General features: G+C 48.3%; 1 protein-coding gene across 1 annotated transcript in view; it reads right to left on the bottom strand.

The window, feature by feature from the left end:
* The window catches only part of Aco2 (aconitase 2), a 42978-nt gene that overhangs the window by 9906 nt on the left and 18689 nt on the right, over positions 1 to 14383 (bottom strand). Inside the window, 5 exon segments of the mRNA NM_024398.2 lie at positions 307 to 411; positions 1184 to 1334; positions 1553 to 1711; positions 6040 to 6132; positions 10245 to 10503. Coding sequence (NP_077374.2) covers positions 307 to 411; positions 1184 to 1334; positions 1553 to 1711; positions 6040 to 6132; positions 10245 to 10503 — 767 coding nt within the window.

Genomic DNA, 14383 nt, shown 5'->3' with positions numbered 1-14383 from the left:
CACTTCCACAGCTTGTAGGGGACACCAGGGACTGGGCAAGAAAAGACCGGAATTCAGCCGCCTTTTCCTGTGAAACTGACATGGATAACCTGTAGCAGGGATGATTTGGGGGCCAGACCCTTTCAGAGGCTAAAGACATAATTAGGAGCCACCACACACACCTGGTTTGTCATCTACCTGCAGGGACTTCTGGGCCTCTGCAAGGCAGACAGCCCAGGGATACCAGGCTAAGTACTCATGCCTTCAGGGCAGGTATCAGCATGGCTGTGTGCTCACCCTGCCCCCTCTCCCCCTCCGTGAGCTCACCTGCTCGGCCTGTCTTGCTCAGGTACTTTTTCATCCTGTGGTTGTAGGGGAACACTGATGTAGTGGCCCCAATTTCTGCACCCATGTTGCAAATTGTTGCCATGCCTGTGGAGAAACAGAGCCCAAAGCATGAGGCTACTAGGCAGCTAGGCAGGGGGCCCCAGTGCCTGCCAGGTGGGCACATAGCTCTTCATACAATGAGCTACATCACTTCCTTCCTGGCCTACAAGGCCACCTAGCAACAGACACCCATCCCTCACAGCCCATGGCCAGCCTTCATAAGCAGAATTCTAGCTCAAAGTCTATCTTTCCTACCTAGCAGAAGAGATAGCCCTGTGTACTGAACATGGACATGGCCAGCCACTGCTTAGAGTGGTTCTAGATCATCATAAAGAAATAAATGCTGGCAGCAATTTAGGTCTCGGTCTGTCTGCCTGAAATTCTGCCCTGTTTCAGTCACACCAGGGTACTATGTAAATAATTTTTGGAATTTGAACAATAAGAATGAAATAAATTGGGTACAGAATATATATATGCCTGCAGTACTAGCTACTTGGGAAGTACAGATATAAAGGCTGCTCAAACTCAGAAGGTTTTTGGTTTTTTTGAGACAGGGTTTCTTGGTGTAGCCCTGCTTGCCCTGGAACTCACTCTGTAGACCAGGCTGGCCTGAACTCAGATCTGCCTGCCTCTGCCTCCCTAGTGCTGGGATTTTACAATGGTTTTCAGTTGTTCCATTAGATCAGCAGGTTGTTTCTAGCCTGGCCTTCATGTCTGCCCACACTGTTTGGACAGCCTCAGGGAAGGCCACTTGATTCCTGTTTTGGGTCCATGAGCTGTCCCAGAGGTAGGGACACTGTGGGGCTCCCGTCCTCACCAGTGCAGGAGATGGAGTCGACACCAGGTCCATGGTATTCCACAATGGCACCTGTGCCACCTTTCACTGTGAGGATGCCGGCCACTTTCAGGATCACATCTTTGGGTGAGGTCCAACCAGAGAGGGTGCCCGTCAGCTTCACGCCAATCACCTGCAACAGTGGGCTAGACAAGTACAGGCACTACCCAGCACGACGTGCTCCAGGGAGGAGTCACGGATGGAGCTGACATTCCCTTGTATTCTTCTTCAGCCCTATTCCTCACAGAAAGAATCTAGCCTGGTTCATCCATCCCGGACCCACAGTTCCTTATGTACTCCCACCAGCCTCCCTTCCAGCTGGGCTAGAGCAAGTTTTTCCCTTCCCCTCACCTTGGGACACTTCAGCTCCCAGGGGATCCCAGCCATGACATCCACAGCATCAGCACCCCCTACTCCAATGCAGATACCTCCCAGGCCACCCCCATTGGGGGTGTGGGAGTCAGTGCCAATCAGAAGAACTCCAGGGTATGCATAGTTTTCTAGAATGATCTGAAAAATAACCAAAGATCTTAAGCATAGAAGTCTTCAGAACAGAATTGAAGTTGGAACCACAAAAGGATGTACAGGACCCCACTAACACCAGCCCACCCAGCCATGCCCAGGTGTTCTTCAAGGATGGGGTAGGGCAGCCTCATTTAGGCTACACCTGTGTGTTCAGGTGGTCCGATTCATGAACAGCTTTAATAGTTTCTACGGTGTGACTTGGTTTGTAACTGCCTCCCCGTGCCTCAGTCTCCCAATCTATAGTAATAAAGTACTCAGGTCATCTTAACCTCAGGATGTGGTAAGAACTGGACAAACTGGAATGTAGGAATGTGTCCTGTGAAGGGCCTGGAAAGAGCTCCTGACAGATTCTCAGCCCTATGATATGAACAGCCAGGGTGGGTGGGTGGTCCTTCTCCCAGGCTTCTCATCAGGACAGACAGTTCTGTCAGGAACTGGTTTTAGTCCCCACAGGGTATTTAAGTAAGCACTGAGATGCCAGGAGCTCTCCAGTACCTAAGAAGTGCACAGCCTGCCTCCCAGGCCTTCATACCCTGGAGTCATCACTCAGCCTGTTTGGCAGGGCTCCTCTACAAAGGCCCCTCCTAGCTGTGAAGGCCTGGGTATGAGTGCTCTCTAGAACACCGGGTAAGAAAGCAGGGGCAGTAACCCACATCAGTTCTACCCACGGTTCAGCTCCCTCCAAGGTGCTAGATTCTTGGGAAGGTCCTTCTGGGCTAAGTGTCCAGCCCACTTTGTGCCTGAGTTTTTAGCCCCTACCCCCACCCACTAGTTTTTGTGAGGCCTTGAGCAAGACACTTAACCTCTTGAGGCTTCAGCTTCGTCTTCTATACTAACAGCTGCCATATCACTAGGCCTCCGTGATGACTAAATGACATCATGTCATCCAGCTGGGAGAGGCAATATTTTATTATTTTGCAAGAAGATCCTTCACCTGGGGGTTCTGCTCATCTGCCTGGTGAAATTAGCCCACTCCTGGACACTAGGAAGAACAAGGGTGAGGAGAGCTGTGAGAGGCTCTACAAACTATCAGCACCGGATGTGGGCAGGGTCTCTACACTGTCACAGAAACCTGTCTCCACAGGAAGTGAGGCACCTGTCTACCCATGGACTTGGCATATCATGACGGGCCTTCACCACCTGGAGACGGAGAAGGCTGGAAGGGCTGACACCTTCCTCAAGGTGGCATCTAGATAGACAGGGCTAGCCACCACCACTATTCATCTCCCTCCCTTTCATTTGCCTCAGCGAAGATGTGGGAGTATCGATCCCCACAGACCCACAGGGTGAGAACTAACTCATGAAGGTGAGTTACACAGACTTCATGGTGGTCAGCATGGTGTAGCCACACATGTTGTTACCATCCAGGAGGAGAGGTTAATGTAGACCTAGGATTATAGTACTCTCAACCTCGTGTAAATTGTCTAGTGTTGGTGGTGTCTAGCATCACAATGAAATAGCTGTGACAATGACCTCACCAATCTATGAATGCTGCTAGGTAAATGGGTTAAGGGTTGAGAAGTATATTTTGTCTGTTTGTTATGAGACAAGGTCCTGAATTTGGGAACCTCCTCCTTCAGCTCCTAAGTGCTAAAATTATAGGCATGCACCAACACACCCAGCAGAAAAGTTTATTTTAGGTTGGACTAACATTTATAACATCACATTAGAAATTCAACCATCTATATACATAACACATACAAACACTGAGGCCCAATTCTGTAGTCACCTGGCCCTATCTTCAGTGACACAATCCCTGTGCCTACCTGGCTCATGACATAGTGGAAAAGCACTGAGCATATTCTGGGAACAAAATTCAAAATGGCCCACAGCAGCTCACCTGGGGCCTGAGCACAGGGTGTGGGAGACCGAGAGATTAAACAGGGAGAATAGAAAGCTATGCTGTAGGGCTGGAGAGGTGGCTCAGCGGTTAAGAGCGCCCGACTGCTCTTCCAGAGGTCATGAGTTCAATTCCCAGCAACCACATGGTGGCTCACAACCATCTGTAAAGAGATCTGATGCCCTCTTCTGGTGTGTCTGAAGACAGCTACAGTGTACTTCTATATAATAAATAAATAAATCTTTAAAAAAAAAAAAAAAAAAAAAAAAAAAAAAAAAAAAAAAAAAGCTACGCTGTAGAGGAGCAGGGTCTGCCAGATCAACAGGGACAAGGAATGGGGTTCCCCGGAAAGAAAGATGCTGACAGTTGACACCGAGGGACAGAAAGGTAAAGCCACATGAGACTCACGTGGTGTGGTGGTTTGAATAATAACAGGCCCCATAGGCCCACAGGCTGGAACGCTAGTCACCAGTAAGAGGCACTATTTGAAAAGATGAAAGGGACCAGGAGGTGTGGTCTTGTTGGAGGAAGTGTGTCACTGGGATGGGTGGGCTTTGAGGTTTCAAAAACCCATGCCAAGCCCAGAGTCTTGATCTCTGTCTAGGGACCAGAATGTAGATCTTAGCTACTGCTCCAGCATCCGCCTACGTGCTACCCTGCTTCCTGCCATGATGACAATGGACTAAACCTCTGAAGCCATGAGCCAGCCCCAATCAACAGTTCTAACAGTTGCCTTGGTCATGGTGTCTCTTCATAACAATAGCACAGCAACTGAAACACATGGTTCCTGGAATTGTTTTTAAGAGTCATGCTGAATGCTTAATCGGTGGCAAAGGGCAGGTACGCTCAGCCACCACTCACAGCTCCACACTTTGGCTTAAGAGCTGCTGAAGAGGCCTAGGCCTGTGACCTAAACGGAATGGGGGATACCTGGATTGGGGTGCCCTCCATATCAAAGGCTAATAACCAAGGGTAGGTCCATCTGTCTTTATGCCCCACTGCAGACACACACTCTGGTCCTGACAGACTGTGTGACATGCAACCCTGGCAGACCTGTCCTAAAGGGCAATGCAGTAATCCATTCTTAGCTCTGGTCTCAGAGATGGGCACAGCCAGGGGCCTAATCACAGTCAGCCTGACTCAGCTCCTCTATTAGGAAGCAGGTATCAAGGCCTGGGGTGGATGTAGGGAGAAGTCACCTTGGAATCGCAGAAGAGATCCCACACATACAGGATGGATGGCTAATAGACATGGACCAGGCTGGTTCTCAACAACTCCCTTTATGGACAGAAAGCAGTACCTCCCTCAAATACACACAGGCAACAATTTTGTTTTTTTGTTTTTTGAGTCAAGGCCTTAACCTGTAGTCCACTCTGGCCTTAAACTCACAAAGATCTACCAGCCCCTGCCCCCTCCAATATTGGGATGAAAGGTGTGTGCCATCCTGCCTGGCTGACTTTTATTTTTCTGAGAAAGGGTTTCACATTGTGGGTCAGGCTCTTTAGAATTCAGCTTTGTAGCCCAGGATGCCCTCAAGCTCACAACAACCTCTTGCTACAGCCTCGTGAATGCTGGGTTTACAGTGTGCCGACCACACATGGCTTTATGAACCAAATTATCTCCTGAATTAAACACCATTTGCGTTGGACTTTCAGTACCTCCATCCTGCAGAGTTCCACTGGAAAACAACTAAGCAGTGCTCCCTGTTGCTACAGGTGGCAGAACATCATGGCGGAGAGAACACCACGGTGGAGCAGGGCACTCCCTCAGGCCCACATCCCTAGTGCACAACTCTCCAGGAGGCTCTCACTGGGTGAGGGCATTAAGCTCTGCCTTACTTTCCTCATTTCCAAAGTATGTTATACTAAAACCTCTTACTTCACAAGGTCATGGTAAGTACTAGTGAGTCAATATCTTGATAATCTTTATATGTATCATGGGAAACAGCTCAACTGGCACAGTGCTTGCTGTGCATTCAATACCCCAGCATCACAAAAAATTATAATTGTTTTTTATTTTAAAAATACTTTTAGATTTACTTATGTATATGAACATTCTGTTCCCATGTGTGTCTGCACACCTCATGAATACCTGGTGCCTGTGGAAGTCACAATAGGGCTTTGCATCCCTTAGATCAGCTACCTGCACAACTGGGCTTAACACTTAGACAAATGATACACACAAGAACATGTTAATGTATGTAGCTCAGCAGTACACCCAATATTCCCCAATGCCATATAAAGGACTACAAGTATGAATCCAACTTCTATCCCTTCCTCCAAGCATGTTCTCAAGCATTGTAAACTGCCATTGTATACCTCTAACCCCAGTACCCAGGATAACATGGCCACCAGCACTCTTGCTCAGCTCTCCCAAGCCTCAAGTCACCAGCAGGTCTGGAACATGCTGTCCCATTACCAGAGTGCAATCTGTGCTTGGGACCCTTATAAAGGCAAGCTTAGCTGTGCATTACCTGGTGAATGATTCCAGATCCAGGCCTCCAGAAGCCCACACCATACTTGGCACCGGCAGTTGCCAGGAAATTATATACTTCCTGGTTTATGTCCTATTAAAACAAATCAATAACCAGAGCATTAGTTTGATCTGGGATGACGTTACACTCTGCACTCCCTCTCCCAAGGCAATGACATGCTGTACTGTGAAGACATGTCTTCTCTTACAGGGCTTCTAAAAATAATTCCAGTGGGCTTGGCCACTGGCCTGCGGTTTCAGCTGGCGGGCCCAGGGAGAAAGACAGGGGAGTAAACTGCTCCACTTCTATGACACCTGGCCAGAAAGGTAATTTGGGAACAAGTTTCTGCCTTGCTCTGTGCCTCAGTTTCCTTGTAGAAGTAATATGGCAGGATAACTGCCAATGGCTTGTGGGGCACTCAAGTCTCTAGTGGGGGCCAATAACAAAGGGATATGCCATGTCTACAAAGGTACACAGGGTGACCAGGACTATCAAAGGGAAACAAGGGGACTAAGAGGACATCTTAGTTTAGTTTCTTCACTGTCTAGACTGTCAGCTAACACTTATTGACTGCAAATAATAGTGTGGTAAACAGACCCATAACCTACAACCCCCTTAGGAAGTGGGGACAAGACTGCTGTCAAATCGACTTTAGAGATGGAAAACCAGAGGCTCCAGTGAGGCCTGTCCATCTACAGACCAGGAGAATCCTGACAGAATCCAAGCTGTTGCCTCTGCAAAGGGTGTCAGATTCCACCCGTGAGCACCTGTGAGCACACAGTAGGTGCGCAGTTACTGGGTAAGGTGGTTTTACAGGGCCTACCTGGCTGCACCACTGATCTGAGAAGGACGGGATCTAATATTCCCATTCAGCCTGCATTTGAAGACCAACTTTATATAATGAAACACGACCATGGACACATGAGACAGACCAGTGACAAGGGGAGCAGCAAGCACCATGGTGGACTCTAGTGTTGAAAAGGAGGTCCACACTTGATAAAAAACCTGAAACCAATTTCATTTAAACTCCAATCAGCCAGTTCATCCATCCGAGTTCATCCATCTGAGAGTCCACTTAGTTCTCTAGGTGAAAGAATGACAGGCAAGCTGTGTGACCAGAGAGACCCCTTCCTTATTAATAATTAACATATTGGCCTTGTCTTTTACAAATCAGTTACTTGTGAAACTGGGACACAGGGCAGTAGGGTGGGTGCATTTGTATGTTTGTGAGAGGGTGGGTATTCCACAAATGACACTGAAACAGTCTGGAACTTTCTCTGGCTCTGTGATTCTAGACAGATCACTACTTGTCTGTGGGCTAGAGATTATAAACACATGCGGAACTGACAATATCAATCCCTTTCTAAATCTTCATGTCTCTGATATTCAGGTTGAAAGTAAGCCATGGCAGTAGTAAGAATTAAGAACTTTAAGAGACTTTGCCCTCAGGAATGCAAGTTAACACTGTGACTGTGGAGTGGCTTCATAAAAAGGAGTTAAGGCCTGCCTGGTATTCCTGACTCACCCACATTTGCTTGCCCTCCCACCTATGACAGCACAAAGGTTCCTGCCAGAACCATCCTTCAGAATAGAGACAAAATGAACTTCTAGAATATATAATTTCGGGGTTGGGGATTTGGCTCAGTGGTAGAGTGCTTGCCTAGAATATATAATTTCCCTCATCTCTAATGTCCTGTTAGGGCAGCAGAAAACTAAGACTAAGGCAGGGTCTACCCATGACTCTAGGATGGCCTTTGCCTGCCTGTCTTGTCTTCTGTTTTCCCACAGGACTCAAGTTTGCAGACCCCTTTTCATTGTATAAGTTTAGTTTCTTCCTGTCTTTGGGCCATTTTATACTCAACACTCATTCATTGTGTTTGTTTGTTTGTTTAGAGGGAGGGTAGGTGAGAAGGGGCCGTCCGTCTGTCCATCTATCTATCTATCCATCCACCCATCCATCCATCCAACCAGGGTGAGACAGGGTCAAGGGGTCATAAGGTCCATGCTGGTCTCAAACTGACTGTCAAGCAGGGAAGGATTTTGAACTCTTGATCCGCACCTCTCAGGTACTAGAATTACAGCCATGTTCCACCACCAAGGCCTTTGCCAATCGGTCTGGAATTCCTTCCTCCTGTTATCTGTTTAGGTGTCAACTTACAGCCCATCCTCAAGGGCTCCCAGCCTGTCCCCTCCCTGTTCCCAAATCTCAATCAAACCCCTGTTCTTATAATTTACAGAGCTGGGCTAGAGAGATAGCTCAGTGGTTAAGAGCACCAACTGCTCTTCCAGAGGCCCTGAGTTCAATTCCCACAACCACATGGTGGCTCACAACCATCTGTATCGGGATCCGATGCCCTCTTCTGGTGTGTCTGAAGACAATGTATTTACGAAAAACAAACAAATAGATCTTTAAAAAAGAATAATTTACAGATCCTGCACATCCTCTCCCCTTGCCATGACGATCCTCCCTATAGAACTCTTGTGAGAAGACCACGCCCACCTAGTTCCCACTTGACAGTTCCTTTTACAGCACTTAACACATGATGAACAGTCAGTAAACATTTGTTGAATACACGAAGCGATGAGATCTACAATCTGTGGTTTATGAATCACATCTGTAGCACACATGGTAGTCCTGCTGGGGAAGTTTTCCCAAGGTCCCTGGTCTGTGCAGCTTCTGATCCAGCAAAGACATGTAACATGATCACCCCTTCACAGCTATGGAAGTTGCAAGTCTGTAGAAAGGGCTCGATTTCAGCTGAGTGGAAAGCTCCACTGTCCCCCTAGGACACCATGGGTGGGTAAGGGTGGAGAAAGGCCAGGATAGGAAGACTGGCTGCTCTCAGAGCTTCCCAAGGGTCTGAGAGGCTCTGTGAGCCAGGCTGACCAAGATACTTCAAGCACTTTCAATCACATGCTCTGCTCTGGGCCAGCTGGGCCTCAGGACTGCCAGCATTCACTTCTCACCAATGCCCCACAAAGAAAACCACTCCCATTGCCAGGGTCGGGAGCAGCAAGACTCAGGGTTGGGAGGGAGAAGCCAGATCTGAGAGTAGCACATAGAAAGGTATCATAAGCTTGGATGCTTAGGAAAAGGAGCACAAACCAGATTTCATGGTAAATGGGAATCCAGTGCTGAGTGGCAGTTTCAGAGGCACAAAGCCTGGAAGAGGGCTATCAGCATACAGCTCTACAGTGAGAACAAGAAAGGGCCTACAACTCCTGTAGCCGTGACATGGGGAGCTCCACCCTTTCCCGAATCAAATCCCCATAGGCAGAAGAAAGCAGGAGAGAACGTATGTGACACAGACAGAGATCTATGAAGGTGGGCTGTCAGGACAGAAAGGACTCCGACTCCAGAACCAGCAGCGTGGACCAGCACACCTGGGTCCGCAGCGCTTTCCATTTTGTTTCCTTTGTGTTGGCTCTGGAAATAGGGTTCTCTGTGTAGCCCCGGCTGTCCTAGAACTCACTATGTACAACAGGCTGGGCTTGAATAGAGACCCTCCCGCCTCTACCTCCCAAGTGCTGGGATTAAAGGTGTGTACCAGCATTGTCAAACTGACTTCTTTATTATCATAAAAGTGTGAGTGTGTGCATGTGTGTGTGTGTGTGTGTGTGTGTGTGCGCGCGTGTGTGCGCGCGTGTGTGCGCGCGCGCGCGTGAGTGTGTGAGTGTGTATGAGTGTGAGTGTGTTTGTGTGTGTGAGTGTGTGAGTGTGAGTGTGTAAGTGTGTACGTGTATGTTCTTGAATGTAGGTTCCGCCAGAGGCCGAGGTATCAGATATCCTTGGAGCTAGGGTTACAGGTGGTTGTGAGCTGTCTGATGTGGGTTCTAGGAACCAACTCAGACTCTGAAGAACATCACCCCAACCCAGCCCAGCCCAGCAGCATTTTCTAACAGAAGAGAATGTTTTCTGGGCTAACACTAGGGACAAACGGTTAATTTTCTAACATCTTCACATCAGATTTCACTTCTCATATTAGGAAGAATTAAAAGCAAGCCTTAAAAACGCGTGAGCCCTCAGGGTTGGGGAACGGCTCAGAGGTAGAGCGCCTGCCTGTCACACATGAGGTCATCCTCAGGCCATCGGGGGCCGTGGGAAGATGACAAGCAGAGCGGCATCAGTGCCTTGGCATTTTGCAACATGGGCTCTTTCTCCCTTCCCCACCTCACACCCAGCCACCAGCCCTCCTGGGGCTCACCTTGGCCCGGCGTAGGTCTTTCTCACCCCCAAGCTGGGCCTCAATCAGATGATCACAGTGGATGGTTGATGGCACAGCCACCTTGGGCAGCCCACTGCTAATAAACTGTAGCATAGCCATCTGGGCTGTTGCATCCTGCATGGCCACCCGGTCGGGCCGTAAACGCAGGTATGTCTTTCCCCGCTCGATCTCCTGGTTGGCTGGGTCATCCAGGTGTCCATACACAATCTTCTCCGAGAGAGTAAGAGGCCGGTTCAACCTGTGGGCAGAAAGAAGGCAGTAGCTTTGTGCTCACCCAGCACAGCCTCTCCTCATGTGTGTGGCAGTGAGCAGGCACAGAGCATCTGCATGAAGGCCCACTGGGGCGGGACCAAGCCAGTGCTGTTCTGCACAGGATCTCCAGGACACAGGAAGTACCTGGCGTTTATGATTATTTGAAGAACAAGTGAACATCAGCATCAGGGGAGGCGGACTCAGGGATCAGGATTTTCAAATTATCCTGAGCTATGCAGCAAGCTCAAGACTAGCTTGGGTTACGTAAAGCCCTGCTTTAAAAAAAAAAAATCAGGGGGTTGGGGATTTAGCTCAGTGGTAGAGCGCTTGCCTAGGAAGCGCAAGGCCCAGGGTTCAGTCCCCAGCTCCGGAAAAAAAAAAAAAAAATCAAAACAACACAAAACAGTCAACATAAACAAACATACAAAATAAGAGGCCTAGTGTTTTCAAAGAGTATTTGCTTTTGTACTACACTAGTGTATTATCTAGCAGGTGCCTATCCACATCCACAATCTCATCAGACGTCAATTATGTTCTTGGTATCTAATAAAGCCATCCAAAGGACACAGGCTCGGCAGACAGATATTAACAGCTCAACTCACAGCCTAAGCCTGAGTCTTGGATCCCTCCACTCAGCTTGTTTCAGCACTAGGCACGAATGTCCACTGCACACCAGGGATGCCCGCTTCTCTACTGCTTGAGAGGCTTCCCTGCCAGTCTCATGTGCATCTAACAGGGAAGTGTGGCTGCCAGCCTCCAGCTCCACTGCACACTTAGGCTGCTTTCCTAGATCCCAATTTCCTTGGAGGCCCATGGCTCCTTTCTACAGAAAGATAAATAAGGGAATGGAGCCAATCCCTCAAACAGGTACAGACTCTGCCAGGACTCAAGTACTCCCTGCTCACCAGCATGCCACCCACTAGACCAAAGTCAACTCACTGCCTACTCACACAACCCAGCAGCCACCTCCCCACCCTTCCTCCCACCATTCCAGAAACTTTAGATGAACTTGAGACTGCCTAGGAAGCACCAGAGTTCACCTCAGTCAAAGGTCGTGCTCTGTCATTCCAGGACAGAATTAGAAGCTCAGAGTTTCTATCTGACTCTGTCGCTAAGCACCAAAGCACCAAATTAACAAACTGGCTTCCTCTAGAGCCCCTTAAAGCACAGTACCAGAGACAAAAGCTTATACTAACAGCACTTCCTTGGTTTTAAGACTTGGCTTCTAACTCATGGCTGTCTTTCTGTCTCAGGCTCCTGAGTTCTGGGAGCAAAGGCATGTGCTACTGCTGCCTGGCTCTCTGTTTTCAAGACAGAGAACGCTCTCCACAACTTAGTCTAGCCTCCAACTCATGATCCTCACATCTCAGTCTTCTGCCTCAGCGTTCTCAATGCTGGCATTGAAGCATATACTACTATACCTGGCCATTTGTGTGTGTGACTGTGTCGTTTTTTAATTTAAAGATTATTTATTATTTTATATGCATGGGTGTCTGTGTGTATGTGTGCATCGTGTGTGCATGCAAAACCTAAAGAGGCCAGAAGAGGGTGTGATATTGTATCTTCTTGAATTGAAGTTACAAGTGACTGTGAGTTGCTATGTGGGTTCTGGGAACCAAACTTGGGATCTCTAGAAGGGCAATAAGTACTTAACTCTCTCCAGCCCCTTTGCTCTGTTCTTTTTTTTTGGGAGGGGGGGAGGGAGGAAGGAGTTTACTTTATATCCCAGGTTGGCCTCAAGCTCTAAGGACCAAGTATCTCAACTTCTTGAGTATTAGAATTACAGGTACACTAGAATTTGCAGACACCTGTCACCAAGCTTGGCATAGTTCTCGTTTTCAAACAGCTTTATTACAGTAGGACACAGTAGCTCTGTACTCTCAGCATTCAGGAGGCTAAGGTGACAGAACTGCCAGAAGTATAAGCTGAGCCTGAACAGTAGGGCTGGTCAGGGCTACAGAGCAAGACTCCACCCTCCTCAAACAAACAAAGACATCCTGAGAGACAGCTTTTCTGAGGTGTAATTAGACTGAAAAGCTGTATACAGGGTCTATGTTTTGGGGCTGGGAAGTAAGTGGCTCAGATGCAGAACGGCAGCTGCTAGGACCTTAATTTGGTTCTCACCACCACACACAAACATACTAGAACTGTCTGCTCACTCCTTAAGTCCTTCTCTGCCTCTGGTAATAACCCCCAGCCCATTCCCAGTCCACCATGATCCCCATTCTGTTACTGAAGGTCAGTGTTATGTTATTAAAGTCCTAAATTCTGGGATTTTTAAAAAGATGTATTGTTTATATGTGTGTGCAAACAGGTATCTGCAGAGGCCAAAGGACTGCAGATGCCCTGGAATCAGAGTCACAGTAGGTGATGCCAGGAACTGAACTTGGGTGCCTCTAGAAGAGAACACTAAACCATCTCTCCAGTCCCTACTCTTAGGATTTCCTAAGCACTTCATGCATGTAACTCATTTACACTCACAGTGCAGATGAGGGAACTGAGGTACTGGGAGGGAAAGCGAGTTCTCCCAGGTCAAAGCTGTAGTACAAAACTAGACGCAAGGAGCCAGCAGAGTGTGCTGCCAGTGCTCTCACGCTGACACTGCTGGAAACAACACTGCTGTTGCCAGCATGACTCAGCAGGAAGCATGGGCCCTCCTTCTCCTCTACCTGCCTGGGCCCCATCTCCTAACCTCAGTCCCCTAAGCCCTTGAACTGAGAGCCCTGTTCAGCACAACAGCTCAACTGGCAGTTTTAAGAATCTCTAGGTCTACTTCATGAGAGCCGCCAGTAAAACAGCAAGGCTTGGCCCTTTGCAGCAGCATATCCCAGGCAAGTGGGTGGCAATGACTCACTGTATAGAATACAGCCTCCCTTTCTGGGCTCAAGAGAGCCGAAAAATAGCACTAAGACCTTGAAAGCAAATGCCTGAAATACTATTTAACAAAACAAAAACCAGCCTGACACTGGGTTGGTGAGACGCTCAGCAAGTAAAGGCACCTCCTTCACACAGTGAGCTCAGTGGGAGCCGAGATGAACCCACACTAGCAGTATAATCCAAGATGTACACCTGGCAGTGCGCAAACCTGGGGCAGCTTATCACCACTTCCTCCGACTGAGGGCGACTTGGCTTCTCTAGGTTTATCTGTCCCTTTGTTCTTTGGGTGTTGTTCTGGTGCATTCTGTTGCTGGAAACAGTCTGACCCTACTGTCAAAGGCACAGGAGGAGGAAGGGGTCCCCTGGCAACGCTCTGCCTTCTTTAACGCTCTTAGACTAGCTTGAGCTTCCTTAGTTTTTGTGGATGCAGTCACAACCATTGTGAGCTCATGTTTGGTCAAGACACATGACATGCATGTTTGAAATTCTCAAAAAGAAAAATCCTTCAGAATAAACTTCCAGAAGAGCCTCGTCTCCACTGTTTCTGTCATGGTTTTCAACCCTGGCACTACCTACACTTGGGCCAGGTGACTCTGCTGTAAGGCTATCCTGTGCACGGTGGGTTTAGTGGTGTCGTCGGTCTCTACCCACTATGCAGGTAGTGATAACAACCCTCTCATTCTGTAAAGATAACCAAAAATGTCTACACATTGGTAAGCATCTCTTAAGCGCAAAATCAAACTCTTTGAGGACAGACAATTGGTTGGTTCACGGCAACAACAAGAACAGAGCAGCCTTTTCCAGTTACCTGAACCACACAGATAGTTATCAGAATTCTCTGATTAACACAGAGTTGAAAAAAATGTGTGTGTGGGGGGGAAGCGGTGCATGCTAGAGAGACAGCTCAGTGGTTAAGAGCACTGGCTGCTCTTCCAGAGGTCCTGAGTTCAAATCCCAGCAACCACATGGTGGCTCACAGCCATCTGTAA

This window comes from Rattus norvegicus, chromosome 7 (genome assembly GCF_021556685.1).
Source record: "Rattus norvegicus strain SHRSP/BbbUtx chromosome 7, alternate assembly SHRSP_T2T, whole genome shotgun sequence".
NCBI lineage: Eukaryota > Metazoa > Chordata > Mammalia > Rodentia > Muridae > Rattus > Rattus norvegicus.
This window is presented reverse-complemented; position numbering and strand designations above follow the sequence as displayed.